Source organism: Contarinia nasturtii, unplaced genomic scaffold (genome assembly GCF_009176525.2).
Source record: "Contarinia nasturtii isolate CC-2019 unplaced genomic scaffold, AAFC_CNas_1.1 Cnas_scaffold_695, whole genome shotgun sequence".
Classification (NCBI taxonomy): domain Eukaryota; kingdom Metazoa; phylum Arthropoda; class Insecta; order Diptera; family Cecidomyiidae; genus Contarinia; species Contarinia nasturtii.
This window is the reverse complement of record NW_022198046.1, coordinates 4,939,641-4,955,134: the sequence shown is the minus strand read 5'-3', so window position 1 is coordinate 4,955,134 and position 15,494 is coordinate 4,939,641. Positions and strand designations below refer to the sequence as shown.

Genomic DNA, 15,494 nt, shown 5'->3' with positions numbered 1-15,494 from the left:
TGTGTCATCCGATCTATGTATTGTAGCTATTGTTACACGTTCAACCAATTCTGGTGTAGATGTATCTTCTGATGTACTTTCTAAAGATGGAGCACCTGATGGAGGTTTATATCCTAGTACATATTCGGGTTCATAACCAGGTTTTCTCCTAAATATTTGATCATCTGCATCTCCCAATCTAGATTTTATCGAAACTTCCTTTTGTTCTGATGCATCTGATGATGTGTTATCTGCACTTGTAGAAGGTTTATATCCAAGTACACATTCAGGTTCATAACCAGGTTTTCTCCTAAATATTTGATCATCTGCATCTCCCAATCTAGATTTTATCGAAACTTCCCTTTGTTCTGATGAATCTGATGATGTGTTATCTGCACTTGTAGAAGGTTTATATCCAAGTACACATTCAGGTTCATAACCAGGTTTTCTTATATTTCCAACTATATCTGCATCTCCCAATCTAGATTTTATCGAAACATTCTTTTTTTCTGATGAATCTGATGATGTGTTATCTGATGTATCTTCTATAGGTGTGGCTTTATGTTCTGGTGTGAATGGTATAAAATCTGGTGTATATCCTTGTTTAAAATCAGGCAAAAACTTCGGTATATTAGTTATCTTTGATGCAGGTTGTTTTTGTGTGCTTCCTAATACAGATTCCATTAAATTAGTTCGTTCTGATGTATATTCTGTTGCACCTTCTATTGCATCTTCTGTTCCATCTTCTGTTACATCAAAACGATTATATAAAATGGTCTTGATTGCATCATTCAATTTGTCGCTTATCGATAGCCTTTTTGGCTCACACAGAATACAATTGCAAATAAAGCCCCAGCTTCTTTCAATCACTTCTCGGCGACGGTATCGGCATTCAATGTCTTTAACTTCAATGTAACTGATGAAAAGTTGTTCTTTTCTTTTCACTTTTTTACCTGCGAAAAAATAATGCTCTTTTGCAATTTTGCGGTGAAAAATATTCGGTTTACATGAATGATTAAATAACGATTGAAGCAGTCCCAATGACTGTGAATCGTCATCGCCGAACGAGTTGTTGTTGATTACAAAAATATGATGGGCGATCAAATGCTGCAGAAAACGGCGCTTCTTTTCACCTGCAAATATTGCCTCGATTTTTGGTATTTTCATGAGCAATGAATAAATTGTGTAAACTATCTGTATGGATTTTAATTTCATGTACGATTCAGTATATTCGAATAGCTTCATAGACGATGTCAATTTAAAAAAGAATTGGTATCTAGAAATTATTTGAAAGAGAATGTCAACTTCAGTAAATTAAATAATTAACTCCAATAATTCAGTTATGAAAAAAAGAATTGGTACCTCGATTTCGGGTCAAGCGTCGAGCTTGGAAATGTTGTGGTTTTATTGCGTTTTTCATCCAGCATATCTTCCACACACTTCATAAGCCCGCCCACATTCGCCATACCATCGACTGTGAATGCATCAATGGCCATTAGAATTGATTGAATGAAAAGCCTTAGACGAAATTCCAGTTTTGTTACGAATGTATTACATTCCCATTTGTGTACTGAGTTAACATTCTTACAGTGTTCGTTACAAAACATTGCACCTGCACATCCATCGCATGGAATGAAATCTTTGTCTTCTTCGTAGCAAGTCGCACATGAACGGACTTTTTCAGTATTCATTGCTGCTATGTAATCCCTTTCAATCAAAATGACGTCCAATTTTTTAAGTTTATATTTTGCACGTAAGTATCGACCAAAGATTGGGCTCGTTTTGATACTCAATACAGCGGACATACAGGGATGTTGTTCGTTGGCTACATAACTCAGCTGAGACTTTTCTGCCGCCTTTCTTTCTATATAATATGATTCTGCCCAATGTTGCATGCCATTCAGTTTTTGCAATAAATGTTTGGGAAATTTTTTATCTCGTTTTGCCAATTTGATGTTCTCTAACGCTTGACCATAGTATTGCATCGTATAATAACAGGCCGCTCTATTTGCATACGCCAAAGTGGCATGTAGCGAACCGACTTCTGCGTATCGTAGACTCTTATTGTACATATCCAGTGCAACCGATGGACAAACAATCTGGTTTCCTTTCTTTCGCATTTCTCTTGATGTTTCGTTGTCTTTGCCTTCTGATTCCTTACTTAACATTTCAACTTCACGATCGGGTCTATTTGAACGATTAGCACCGAGGGCTGCATCAAAAATATCAATGTACAATTCTTTTCCCCTTTTTGTTGTTTCTTTTTGCCACAAATTTTTGTTTAGACTTTCCAATTGCTTTTCATTTTCTTTTCTCTCTTCTTTCAATTCTTCCAATAGCTGTGCCTGTTCCTTTCTGCGTCGTTCATCTATCTCCATCATTTTTATCCAATCATATGGATCTGCCGTTGTTTGTTTCTAGGAAAAGGTGATTTTTTAAAACCCAATTGTTTGAACAGTAAAAATAAATCCTTTTGGTTATACCATTTGTTTCTTTTTCGTTTTCGGTAGTTTGAACATCTCTATCGCAGCGGTTTCCACCATATCATGGCTCTCCATTAATTCAATCGCACCATGGTCTATCAATGCCATTGTTGATGCCTAGGAAAATGTTGTTTTATAAAACCGAGTTCTTTGATCAATAAAAATAAATTCTTTTGGTTTTACCGTTTGTGTGCTCGACTTGCTGCTTCTTTCAATAAATGTAAAAATAAACTTTGATTTTGGAGTTTGTTTGTTGTATGATCAATTCAATAGCAATCTGTCAAATGCAGTTTAACATTATGTTCGTGTGTTGTCGCATGCAAATTAGCCCTTTTCTGTCAAAACAAAATCGAAAAAAAAAAGTATTGGCGAATTTCTTTTAACTGTCATCAAAATTGAATACATTATACACAATGATATTTCAAGATTTTTTTATTGCTCAATTCTCCTTTACATAATACTTCATTCTTCTAAACTGAACTTCATTCTTGAATTGTCATCAGCTGTAACCTCTAGCATTTCAATTGCTTCATTTTCAGATCTATCTACTGCTGAGTCTTCAAATGTGTCTACAACTGTGTCTACATGTGAAACATTTTCAAATTCTCTCTCAAACTGATTATACAATATGGTCATAAGTGCAGAATTACACTTGTCAGCTAGCGAAGGCTCTTTTGGTGCACATACAATACAATTACAGTCAAAACACCAATTTTCTCTTAGCTTTTTTTGACGAACAGATTTATCCTTATAGGCTTCAAGGTTAAGGTATGTGATGAACAGTTGAACTCCTTCTTGCACCTTTTTGCCTGTGTAATAATATTGCTCGTTTGAAATAAGTTCACGATTAATACTTGGTGCGCAGGAATGGTTGAATAACGATTCAACCTGGAAAAAGAAAGCATTGAGTTTAAACGACTTGGTTTGAATTGTATGTTATCTGAATTAAAAAAAAAATACTATTAATTTGAAAAATTATTACCAGTCCCAAAGTTGTTGAATTCTCTTCACCAAATGAGTTGGTATTGATAACACAAATATGATGAGTAATCAGATGCTGGAGAAAACGACGACTTTTTTCATCTACAAACAAAGATTGATTTTTTGGTATTTTCAGCACCATCAAAAAAATCATATAAATTATTCGGATGACCAATTCAGCTCGTTCGGGATCAAGACCTGAAATAGCTAATTTAAAGAAGAATTGATATTTTGATTTCGAGTCAAGCGTTGATTCGGGGTATTGTTTTTTTTCTTTTTCTTTGTACAGTTTTTCCACGCCTTGAATGAGTTCGTTCACGTCTGTTTCGCCATTTGTTGTGAATGCATCAATGGCCAATAGAATTGAATAAATGGCAATTCTAATTTGATGAATAACGCTTGTTAAAAAGGTATTACATTCCCATTTGTGTAATTCGTTACGAGCCTGACACTCCTTGTTGCAAAACATTGTCTCTGTGCATCCTTCGCATGCAATAAAATTTACATCTTCCGTTAAGCAAGTGCCACATGAACGGAGACTTTCAGTATCAAACGCATGTAAGTAGGCTTCTTCAATCAAAATTATTTGGTCAGCTGGAAGTTTATACTTAGAAACTATGTATCGACCATATTGTTTGCTCTCTTTGATTTTCACCACATCAGACAAACATGGATGTTTTTTGTTGGCCGCGTAAGCCAATTCGCGTCTCACTTCCGTTGGATCTCCCACCTCTTCAATCTCCTTTTCATGCTTCTCTCTGAATCTTGCTTTAATATTCTCTTCTAATTCTGCAAGTTTTGCCAGCAAAAATGTCGGAAAATGTACATCTTCTTTCGCCATATTAATGCTCACGAACGCTTTTTTGTATTCTGTCAATTCATAAAAACACGATGCTCTATTTGCATATGCCAAAGAGACATGTCTCGAACCGATTTCTGCGTATCGTAAACTCTTATTGTAAGTATTCAATGCAACAAATGGGTCAACTATAGTGTGTCCAATATCTCGATAATTTTTTGATTTTGCATTTTCTTTGCGATCTGGGTTCTGGGTTAACTCTTCGAATTCTTCCTCGACTTCATTTTTTACCTCATCTTCTAATGCGATACTAAAAAGATCAATATATTGATCACTGTCTTTGTCCTTTTCCCATAGATATTTTGATGGATCTTTAACTGGAAATTCCTTTCAGAAAGTAATTTTATGGAATACAATTTTATTAGAAAAAAAAATTTATTTGGAAATACCTCAGTTTCAACAGTTTTTTTCTTTCTTGTCCACATTAAATTCCGCATACTTTCCATTGTTGCTACCTGTCAGGGATTGCGGCTTGTGAATTGATTATTGAAAATAAATTCTGTTAGACCGTTTTTCGTGCACGACCTGCTACTTATTTCAATGAATGTTCAACGTCATACAGTTGGATTTTACAGGTTATGTTCGTTGTTTATTGTACAACAAATGCAATTAAGGGTGATAAATATTGTTCTAAATTATCTTCTGCAAATTGAATAGTCTCGTTTGGCGTTATAGGCCGTGTACATTTCGCGCAATTTTGCCAATGAGCTCATCTACTTTGTTCATAATAAAAATGAATAACAACAATGTAAAAGATGTGAAGAAATGTCACTATTCCAAAATATTACTCATATAAAAGATAACAATATTTTTAATAAATCATAATGAAATTCAGAGAAGACTCTTGACCGCATACGATTTCGTACTACAAAATTGATAGTTTTTTTACTGTTTGTGCCACGCAAAGCTGCTATCAAAAACAAAGTTGAATAGGCCTGAAATCACGGGTAAACCGTGGCTCACTGAGTTAAGCTGTATAGGCTTTGGTCATTGTTTGAATGGGTGACCGATAGAATATCGTATGTAAGTTACTATGCATTGATAAAAAAATGCAAACGGAGTTCTAGCTCTTTAGTAGGGATTTCATTACTGAACAAATACATTTTATTCAAACTTAAATTCTTTTTAATGTATTATTGTTTCAAATGATGTTGAATCCATTTTATACATGACGTATCTTATTTTATTTATAATAATTCATGAATCTCATTAATTTCTTCTTGAGTACAAAATCGATTGACTAAGATATTAAAGACTTTACGATTACACTTATCGAATATCGTTGGAACTTTGGGAGCACAAATAATACAATTGCAAATGAAACCAAAACCTCGAAATAAAATCTGCCGTCTGTTAGTTGAACTGGTTTTAAGCGCTTCAGTATTAAGATAACTGATGAAAAGTTGAACTCCTTTTCCCACCTTATTTGCTATGAAATAATATTGCTTGTTTAAAAATTGTTTGCGATCAATATTTGGTTTACATGAATGATTAAATAATGATTCAATGAGTCCTAGTGACAGTTTATCCTCATCCCCAAACGCATTTGTAGAAATAACTAGAATATGGTGACCTATCAAATGCATAAGAAAATTACGCTCTTTCTCACTTTTGAATGCAGCTTCAATTTTCGGTACACTCATCAAAAGTGAAAAAGTCACATAAATTAGACTAGTGAACGTTTCTTTTAGTTCAGATTGAAGATCGCATATTGCCAATTTTAAAAAGAATTGATATCTAGAAATTATTTGAAAAAGAATGACAAATCCAGTAACTTAAATAATTAACTTCAATAATAATAACTTACTTTGACTTTGAGTCAAGCGTTGATTCTGGTAGTTTATCCGTTCCATTTTTCCTTTTGTCTAACATTTCTTTCACATATTCCATGAGCTCGTTCACGTTGATTCTGCCGTTTTCTGTGTATGCCTCAATGGCTAACAAAATTGAATAAATGATTGTTCTCGCACGATTATATATGCTAGTTATAAACGTATTGCATTCCCATTTATGTAATTCGTTACGATTCTGACAAGTTTTATCGCAAAACATTGCCCCCGTACAATGTTCGCATGCAATGAAATTGTTGTCTTCTTTTGAGCAAGTGGCGCATGAACGAAGTTTTTTAACATCAGCCGCATTCAAGTAGTATTCTTCAATCAAAATGATTTGGTCAGCTGGAAGTTCATACTTTGAAACAATATATCGACCATATTGTGCACTCTCTTTGATTTCCACCACATCAGCCAAACATGGATGTTTTTTGCTGGCTAAGTAACTCAATTGGGGTTCCCTTCCGATTGCCCGTTTTACCCATGCTGCAAATGCTTCTTCATAAGTTTCCTCTTGTCCAACGTTTTTTTTGATCGAATCTGCCGTTTTCTTAAGTTCCATAATTTTTGGCAACAGATACTTAGGAAAAGTTTCATCACTTGTCGCAAGTACAATGTTCACTGCCATTTGATCGTACAATTCCAATTCAAAAAAACACGATGCTCTATTTGCATACGCTAAAGCGACATGTATCGAACCGATTTCTGCGTATCGTAAACTTTCATTGTGGAAATCTAGTGCAGCATATGGACAAAGCACCAGATTTCCAAACCTTCTTTTCATTGTTGAAAGTTTATTATTTTTTTCAACTGGTTTCTCAATTAATTCTTGAAATTCTTCATTAAATTCATTTACTTCGATTAATGAACCACAAATATCAACATATTCTCCAACCTCATCCGTTTTCCATATGATCGCTGTTGGATCTTCAACCGGTTGTTCCTTTGAGAAAATTGTTTTATGAAGAAAGATAAGAAATAATATATATTTTTGGTCGTACCACAAGATCAATGTATTCTGCTGCGCTTCTTGGCCACAGGAAATTCCGTATCCGTTCCATTCTTGGTGCCTATAACAAAACGTAAAATACATTAAATAAAATTCTCTTCATTTTCGAAAAAAAAAAAAAAATAACAGACCGTTTTTCGGACGCAGTTTGCTGCTTATTTCAATATATGTTTAATGCCATTTAGTTTGATTTATAGGTTGTGTTCGTTGTTTGTTGTACAATCGAGTCTTGAGTAGTCATGTCAAGTACGGTTCTAATTTTTTTATTGTGTGGTCGCATGCAAATGTGCCCTTATCTGTCAAAATGAAATTGAATAAAAAAAACTCTTGGCAAATTGAATAGCTTCGTTTTCCGTTATAGGAATGCTTGAATGGCATTCAATGAATGCTTTGTATATCGAAATATTAACTCGGAATTTTTTTTTTCATATGTTTTTGTTATTGATTGTTTATTTTTTGACGTGTTTAAAAAATTCGGAGAAATGTCACTATAATGACGCTTAAAATACCACGAACTGATCTGAAAATATGCTTTTTGGATTTTTTTTTCAATTCGCGATTCACAACGTTCAAGTAAATAAACACTCACAGAAATGAAACAATTTATTTATGAACCACTAAAATTGGTTTGTGAACAACATGAACAAAGTATGTCCGACATACAACTTTTAAAAATAGAATTGTTTGAGTAATTAAATTAAATTCTTTTCGACATACATCAAGTTCTCTTATTATTCCTTGGCCACAGAAACTTCCTCTTATATTCTTCATCGTTGACACCTATCAGAAAAGGTTTTCGTGCGCGGCATTTGCTGACACAAAAATCAAATTCCTTTTATACCCATGAATCTTGTATACAATAATATTATAATAGTTCTTGTGGTGGTTCTTCTGGTGTTTGTTCTGGTGTATTTTCTTCTGTATCAAAACGATTATGTAAAATCGTCATGATGGCAAGCTGGCACTTGTCGTTCAACGATAGTTCTTTTGGTGCACATATAATACAATTGCAAATAAATCCCCAGCCTCTTTTGAGGATGCGACGTCTTTGCTTTGTACTATCATTGAGGTCAATGTAACTAATGAAAAGCTGAACTCCTTTTTTCACTTTTTCAGCTGTATAAAAGTATTGCTCGTTTCCAATTTGCTCGTGATGAATATTCGGTGCACATGAATGATTGAATAGCGATTCAACCTGGAAAGGAAAAGCATCGAATTTGTTTGAATCGTATCTGATAAGATGAAAGTTTTTCTATTATTTTGAAAAATTATTACCAGACCCAAAGACTGTGACCTATCATCACCAAATGCGTTTGTGTCGATAACGAGACAATGATGAGTGATTAAATGCTTGAGAAAATTGCGTTTTTCTACAGAATCAAAGGCAGCATGAATTCTCGGTATTTTCATCAGCAGTGAAAAAATTACGTAAATTTGCTCGAGTGCTTCCAATTGGATGAGCACACCATTATATCCAATAGCAGGAACGTTTGATGCCAATTTAAAAAAGAATTGATATCTAGAAATGATTTGAAAAAGAATGCCAACTTCAGTAAATAATAATTAACTTCAATATTAATAACTTACTTTGATTTTGAGTCAACCGTCGACTTTGGAAATTTATTGAGACTCTTTAGCATTCCTTCAATGCATCCGATAAGTTCGGTCACGTTTGTTTTGCCATTTGTTGTAAATGCTTCACAGGCCAATAGAATTGAATGAATAATGATTTTTATTTGAAAGTCAATCTTTGTTATGAAAGTATTGCATTCCCATTCGTGTATTTGGTTGCGATTCTGACAAGTTTCATTGCAAAACATTGCCTCTGTACAATGTTCACATGGAATAAAATTTTGATCTTCTGCAAAGCAAGTTGAGCACGCACGTAATTTATCAATGTTAATTGTTGTGAGGTATTCTTCTTCAATCAATATGGTTTTTTCAGCAGGAATTTTATACTTTGAAACCATATATCGACCATATTGTTCGCTCAATTTGATTTTCACCACATCGGCCATACATGGATGATTTTTGCTGGCTATGTAACTCAATACAGGCATCCTCTCTCTCGGTGCCCATATTTCCAATGATTCGTTTTCAATCTCCTTGCCACTTGCGGTTCTGGCATTCTGTTCTAGTTGTAAAAGTTTTGGTAGCAAATGTTGCGGAAAATGACCACATCCTTTTGCAAGTCTAATGTTCTGTAACGCTTGATCGTACAAATCCATTTCAAAAAAACACGCTGCTCTATTTGCATACGCTAAGCTCAAATTATACGAACCATTTTCTGCATATCGTAAACTCTCATTGTGGCAATCCAATGCAATAAATGGACAAATTATCAGGTTTCCACTCTTTCGTTTTCTTGATGATGTTGCATTATCTTTGAAATCTGGTTCCTCGCTCCACAATTTAACTGTTCGATCGAGGTCCCTTTTACATCTATAATCGAATGCGGATTCAAAAGGATCAATATATTTTATTCCATCGACGTTTTCTATTGTTTGCGTTTTCCACAGGTCGCTCCTTAATTTGTTCATTATCTCTTGCAATCCCAATGATATTTCATCTTCGCTAATCTCTTTGTCTGGTAATTCCTTTATATGAAGTAAATTTCTTTGAGGGATTCCATTCTTCTCAACCAGACAATGTATTGAGATATTTCAGCGCATCTAGCTGACAACATCCAATATTTATATGAAAGAGAAGACTTCGTAAAAATACGAAAAGCAATGCAGCTGACAATATCTCAATACATTGTGTGTCAACATACCTTAAGTTCGATATTTTCTTTTTTTCTTATTTTCTTCGGCCACAGGAAATTAAGTATTCTTTCCATTGTCAGTGCCTATGTTATATTATTTTATGAAAAAGTTAAGTCAAATACTTTTGAACCCTTTTGGGTATACCGCTTTTCGATATGCCGCTTATTTCAATAAATGTTAAATGTCATATGGTTTGATTTAAAGGTTGTGTTCGTTGTTTGTTGTGCAAACGGTTTGTCAAGTGTGTTGTCGCTTGCAAATGAGCCTTTATCTGTCAAAATGAAATCGAAAACATAATCGACTGCAAATTGAATAGCTCCGTTTTTCGTTAGATTGGATAAATTACGAATAGATTTTATTTCAAAACTAAACACAATGAAATTTTCGTACGTTTCAGTGGTATAGATTCTCAGAGACGGGATTTCAAAAATTCAGGGAAAAAATACAAATTTTTTTTCATTTAAAATTTTGTAAGTTTTATTTTTATCTGATGTCGAATTTATATTTGAATGCCTTAGAAAAATCTATATCGCTTTTGTTGTCATTTTTAATTATTCAGGCGAATAGATTTTACTTCATTATATGTATTTTGTTTTTCGTCTTTGCTCTAAATGTCATACTTGTGCCCTTTTTAAATTGTATAATATTTTTCCTGATAAACGTTCATTTGAGCCTCAGCTGCATTTTCACCCTCGACATCTGATGCGCTATCGGCTGCATTTTCAACCTCAACAGCACTATCGGCTGGTTTTTCATCGAATAAATTTTCCGCTGATGGATTTTCTGGAAATTCAGCAGCTGATATACTTACGTCTTCTTGTATATGTTCTGTTGTAACTTCTGATTTACTTTCTAAAGATGGACCACCTGGTGGATATTGTCTTGTGACAACTGGTGTATGTATTGTAGCTATTGTTACACGTTCAACCAGTTCTTGTGTAGATGTATCTTCTGATCTGTTTTCTGCTATATTTTCTAAAGATGAAGCACCTGATGGATATTCTATTATGTCATCTGGTCCATGCATTGTAGCTATTGTTAACTGTTCTGGTGTATTTTTTGTTGAACTTACAACTGTTGCTGCATCATTTTTGTGTGTATCTTTTGCTTCTATAGCTATTGTAGGTGTATTTTCTATTGTTTCAAAACGATTGGCTAAAATCATTTTGAGTTGATCATTAATTTTATGTGATAACGATAAATTCTTCGGTTTACATATTTCACACCCGCAAACGAAGCCCCAATTTCGCTGAATATATGCTCTACGCTGTTCCCTGTTAAGCTTGCCTTCCAAATCAATGTAACTTATGTAAAGTTGTTGACCTGGTTTTATTCTTGCATTCGCTATATAAAAATGTTTGTTTTGAATAAAGATGGAATCCAGATTTGGTTTACAGGCATGATTGAACAATGACTGAACCAGGCCTAAGCTTTGTGTTTTATTGCCACCGAATGAATTAGTGTCATTTACAAGATTATGGTGAACGATCAAATGCATGAGGAAACGGAGTTGTGGTAGCGTTTCAAAGAGATCCGAAATTTTCGGTATTTTCATCAGAAGTTGAAAAATGACATAAGCTAGACTCGCACCGCTAAAATCACCGCTGGATTTCATTTCTGGAGCACTTGTTGCTAATTTAAAATAGAATATGTACTTCGATAGTGGGTCAAGAGTTGAATTTGGTAATTTGGTGATATTCTTTTTCATTTTTTCGACACATTCCATAAGTTTATCTATGTCTGTTTGTTCGTCTTTTGTGAATGCTTGAAGTGCCAATAGAATCGAATGAATGATAAACTTAAGTTGATAGTTGATCTGTGTTATGAAGGTATTACATTCCCATTTGTGTATTTGGTTTTGAGCCTGACAGTTTATGTTGCAAAACATTGCATCTGTACAACCATCGCATGCAATAAAACTTTTATCTTCTGCGAAACACGTCGCGCATTCGCGTAGATTTTTAAGATCAATTGTTTTTATGTAGTCTTCTTCAATTAAAATGATATCTTTAGGTTCTAGCTTAAATCTTGCAATTACATTTCGGCCGTATGTATCAGTGTTGTCGATTTTCACTACTTTGGCCAAACATGGATGTTTTTCATGGGGTATGTAAGTCAATTCGGAATTTCGCGTTGGTCTTGGTTTGTCTTCCAATGGTGCGTTTTTACAAAACTCTTCTATTTCTAGAAGTTTTGGCAGCATATCTCTTGGAAATTTGTCATGTCGTTTTGCCATACTGATGTTCTCTAACGCTAGGCGGTATTCTTCCGCTTGATAATAGCACGATGCTCTATTTGCATATATTAAAGCGACATGCACCGAATTGGCTTTTGCGTATCGTAAACTTTTATTGTACACGTCCAGTGCAGTGAAGGCGCAAGCAATCTGGTTTCCTTTTCGTCTTTCTCTCATTGATACATCATCATTTTTGCCAGAAGGAGGTACACCCAACGATTCAATGCGTGCGTCTAGTTGAAACTTATCTTGGGGGGTGAGTTCAGCATCAAAAAGATCAACATATTGCTTTCCATGTTTGTTTCGTGTTTTTTCCTTTTTCCACAGATTTTTTCTTATGTATTCCATTATCTTTCGACTATATTCCTATTCGATTGTTGGTACCTATAAGAAAACGGAATTAAATATAAAGAAAAAAATTGTTGAAAAAAAAAATCTTCTGGAGATACCGTTTTGTGTGCTTGCTGCTTCTTTCAATAAACGTTTGACGCCATTTCAAATGTTTGTTCTAAATTATCTTCTTATGTGTTGTCACATGCAATTGAGCCTATATCAAAAATAAAAATAAAATTGAATAGCCCCGTTTTTCGTTATAAAGCCTCTTTTTAAACATGAGTAAAATAATTTTTTATACGCTGTATATATGATATTGAGTTTTATAGCAAAAATTGTGTTTCCAACTGGTATGATGTATGATGAAAATGCTAAATAAATAAATATGAAAAAAGATTCTCAAACAAAGTCGTATGATTTAGATTGAAATCAAATACATTTTATTAAAATTTAAGTCATGTTCAAATTGTTTTTGTTTATATCAGGAAAATTTTCGTAGTGAATCTTATTTATATTTAATCTATATCAAAACGGTTGGCTAAACTATGCATCGCTATTCGAACCCTGTTTAGCAACGAAAGTTTTTTTGGTGCACATCTTTCACATTTGCAAACAAAACCAAAACTTTTCCAAAGTTGCGCTTGTCGTTCGGAAGTGTATTGTTTGGAATCAATGTAACTAATGAAAAGTTGTGCATCTCTTTGCACCCGTCGACATGTTATAAAAAGGTTTTTATTCTCATCGATTACAGATATGATGTTCGGATCACACGAATGATTAAATATCGATCCAATCAGTCCCAACGATAATGTATCCATTCCATCGAAAGTGTTGGTGTCGTTAACAATACAATGATGAGTGATCAAATGCATGAGGAAACGTTGTTTTAATTCAGATTGAAAATGTTCAGAAATTCTCGGTATTTTCAACAGCAAATTATAAATAACATAAACTAGTTTCATGTCTCTTAAATGTCCGGATGGCGAGAGTTCAGGAATTGATGTTGATAGTTTAAAATAAAACTGATACATTGATTTTGAATCGTTAATTTTTGGTAATTTTTTGAGATTCTTTAACATTTTTTTAACACATTTCATCAGCTTGTCCGTCGTTCTAACGTCTGTTTTTCCGTCGTTTGTGAATGCTTGAAGTGCCAATAGAATCGAATGAATGATGAATCGAAGTTGATAGTCAATTCTTGTTATGAAAGTATTACATTCCCATCTGTGTATTTTGTTACGCTTCTCACAATTTTTATTGCAAAATAATGACGATGTACAATTTTGGCACGAAATGAAATTCCGATTTTCTGCAAAGCATGTGGCGCATGAACGAATTCCTATGTTGTTTACTGTTTTCACGTAGTCTTCTTCGGTCAAAACTGTGTGCTTGGTTGGTAGAGAATATCTCGTTGTCAAATGTCGACCATATTTTTTATAGTTTTTTGAATTTTCGAGTTTCACAGCATTGGCCAACACTGGGTAAACTGAATTTTGTTTAACATTTTGACTGACATCCACCATTGGTAAGAGTTCACTGAAAGCTCTAATTAGTTCAAGTTTTGGCATCAAATGTTGAGGAAAATTTTGATTTAATTTTGCCATTCTGATGTCTGCCAGCGCTTGTTTGAATGCTTTCATTTCAAAAAAGCACACCGATCTATTTGCATACGCCAAAGCGGCATGTACCGAACCAGGTATCGCGTACCGTAAACTACTATTGTAATCGAGCATTGCAGTGTGTGCGCAAACAATTTCGTTACCACGTCTTCGATAAACTGTTGATATTTCGTTACATTTTTCATCTTGATTCGGACTCAACCATCTAATGCGTTCATTTAGAAGAAATTCATCATTTCCGTTAATTTCCCCATCAAAAAGATTGATATATTTTGTTTTTCTTTCTCCGGGTTGTAAAGTATCCTTTTTCCACAAACGTTTTTTTATTTTTCTTAACGTTTCCTTATTTCGCTCTGTTATTTCTTCGGCGAGTGTTTTTTTGTGTGTTTTCTTCAGCCATAAAAAACTTTGTGCCCATTCCATTGTTGATTTCTCTAAAAATGTAATATCATGAAATAAAATACGGTTGAGCAGTAAAATTAAATTCTTTTTGGCGTACCGTTTGGTGTGCTCCACTAGCTGCTTCTTTCAATTATTGTGCAATTTTTTTGAGTTTGATTTGAGGTTGTGTTCGTTGTTTGCTGTGCAATCGATTCAACTGCCGAGTGACAAATATTGTTCTAAATTCTTTTTGTGTATTGTCGCATGCAAATGAGCTCTTTTCTGTCAAATCGAGATGGAAAATAAAATTGTATATACCATGGAATTCGTTATGTATTGAAACAATTTTTTCGTATTTGTCAGCGATGGTTGATTTTAAACTATATCAGTGTGAAATGGTTTATTGAACATGTTTCAAGACATCGATGGACCATAAAATGTAGTTGTTATTGTTTCTTTATGCATGGTCGCGACACATTAAAATGCATGTTATTGAATTGAAATTGAACATAAATACGTCGGCGACACTCTTTGCTTATTTTCGCGAGAAACACAACAACGACATCGCAATATAAAACCAAAATCTCAATCAACTAATTTCAAGTTCATAAACATCAAATATTTATTCGCTGTATGTGCGTCAATTTTATAAACATTTATTTTGCATACTTGTTTGTAACGAGAGTCTTTCGACGAAAAATTCAGAGAAAAAACAAAGTTATTATAACAATCTTTGCAAAACGATAAAATTTCTTTTTTAATCAAATGATCTTTTTCAATGCAAGGTTTTCTTGCTTTCCAATTAAATGAGGAAGTAATGTAGTCGTTTGCCTCTTTATAAAATTCTGTTTTTTATTATAAGACAAAAAAAATAGAACAGTTTAATAAAAAAATGTACATAAGCAATTTAATTTCATATTTCAACATTTGTTTCGAGCTAAAACATTTTTAGAGCGCAAACATACCCCAACAAGGATCACATATCACTCTCTTTGGAATTATTTATGAAAAAATGTG

The 15,494-nt window shown here is 33.8% G+C and overlaps 6 protein-coding genes across 12 annotated transcripts in view; all 6 read right to left on the bottom strand.

Annotated features, from left to right (window-relative positions):
* The window catches only part of LOC116341023, a 3,425-nt gene extending 680 nt beyond the window's left edge, over positions 1-2,745 (bottom strand). Inside the window, exons 1-5 of one of the 3 annotated variants that reach the window (XM_031767857.1) lie at positions 2,646-2,745; positions 2,463-2,579; positions 1,342-2,396; positions 279-1,255; positions 18-137 (exon numbers count right to left, since the gene is read on the bottom strand). In XM_031767857.1, the coding sequence (XP_031623717.1) occupies positions 18-137; positions 279-1,255; positions 1,342-2,396; positions 2,463-2,570 (2,260 nt within the window). In that variant the 5' untranslated portion in view covers positions 2,571-2,579; positions 2,646-2,745. Of the gene's footprint in view, positions 1-17; positions 1,256-1,328; positions 2,397-2,462; positions 2,580-2,645 lie in introns of all 3 variants that reach the window. The other 2 variants (XM_031767856.1, XM_031767855.1) reach the window with 2 other exon arrangements.
* A 131-nt stretch (positions 2,746-2,876) lies between these two features.
* Positions 2,877-5,064, bottom strand: LOC116341024. The gene is made up of 3 exons (XM_031767858.1): positions 4,692-5,064; positions 3,445-4,629; positions 2,877-3,350 (listed from the first exon to the last, which is right to left on the bottom strand). The coding sequence occupies exons 1-3, from the start codon at positions 4,746-4,748 to the stop codon at positions 2,925-2,927; spliced, it is 1,668 nt and encodes a 555-aa protein (XP_031623718.1). The 5' UTR covers positions 4,749-5,064; the 3' UTR covers positions 2,877-2,924.
* A 377-nt stretch (positions 5,065-5,441) lies between these two features.
* Positions 5,442-10,100, bottom strand: LOC116341025 (SET and MYND domain-containing protein DDB_G0273589-like). 4 transcript variants are annotated; one of them, XM_031767863.1, is made up of 9 exons: positions 9,917-10,100; positions 9,425-9,740; positions 8,731-9,352; positions 8,419-8,662; positions 7,861-8,338; positions 7,275-7,439; positions 7,136-7,204; positions 6,110-7,077; positions 5,444-6,039 (listed from the first exon to the last, which is right to left on the bottom strand). In XM_031767863.1, exons 1-5 carry the CDS (start codon positions 9,980-9,982, stop codon positions 8,009-8,011), a joined length of 1,578 nt encoding a protein of 525 aa, XP_031623723.1. In that variant the 5' UTR covers positions 9,983-10,100; the 3' UTR covers positions 5,444-6,039; positions 6,110-7,077; positions 7,136-7,204; positions 7,275-7,439; positions 7,861-8,008. The 4 variants fall into 4 exon arrangements, with proteins under 4 accessions (XP_031623720.1, XP_031623723.1, XP_031623719.1 ...); XM_031767860.1 differs by having other exon boundaries at positions 5,442-5,731; positions 8,731-9,740; XM_031767859.1 differs by having other exon boundaries at positions 8,731-9,740.
* Positions 5,490-7,195, bottom strand: LOC116340569 (SET and MYND domain-containing protein DDB_G0273589-like). Its single transcript, XM_031767123.1, has 3 exons — positions 7,136-7,195; positions 6,110-7,077; positions 5,490-6,039 (listed from the first exon to the last, which is right to left on the bottom strand). The coding sequence occupies exons 1-3, from the start codon at positions 7,193-7,195 to the stop codon at positions 5,490-5,492; spliced, it is 1,578 nt and encodes a 525-aa protein (XP_031622983.1).
* A 301-nt stretch (positions 10,101-10,401) lies between the features above and the next one.
* On the bottom strand, positions 10,402-12,648 carry LOC116340893. 2 transcript variants are annotated; one of them, XM_031767630.1, is made up of 3 exons: positions 12,594-12,648; positions 10,664-12,528; positions 10,402-10,633 (listed from the first exon to the last, which is right to left on the bottom strand). In XM_031767630.1, the coding sequence occupies exons 2-3, from the start codon at positions 12,490-12,492 to the stop codon at positions 10,540-10,542; spliced, it is 1,923 nt and encodes a 640-aa protein (XP_031623490.1). In that variant the 5' UTR covers positions 12,493-12,528; positions 12,594-12,648; the 3' UTR covers positions 10,402-10,539. The 2 variants fall into 2 exon arrangements, with proteins under 2 accessions (XP_031623490.1, XP_031623489.1); XM_031767629.1 differs by having other exon boundaries at positions 10,402-12,528.
* A 246-nt stretch (positions 12,649-12,894) lies between these two features.
* LOC116340486 (histone-lysine N-methyltransferase ASHR1-like) lies at positions 12,895-14,710 on the bottom strand. Its single transcript, XM_031767013.1, has 2 exons — positions 14,596-14,710; positions 12,895-14,530 (listed from the first exon to the last, which is right to left on the bottom strand). Exon 2 carries the CDS (start codon positions 14,517-14,519, stop codon positions 12,993-12,995), a length of 1,527 nt encoding a protein of 508 aa, XP_031622873.1. The 5' UTR covers positions 14,520-14,530; positions 14,596-14,710; the 3' UTR covers positions 12,895-12,992.
* Positions 14,711-15,494: the final 784 nt, after the last annotated feature.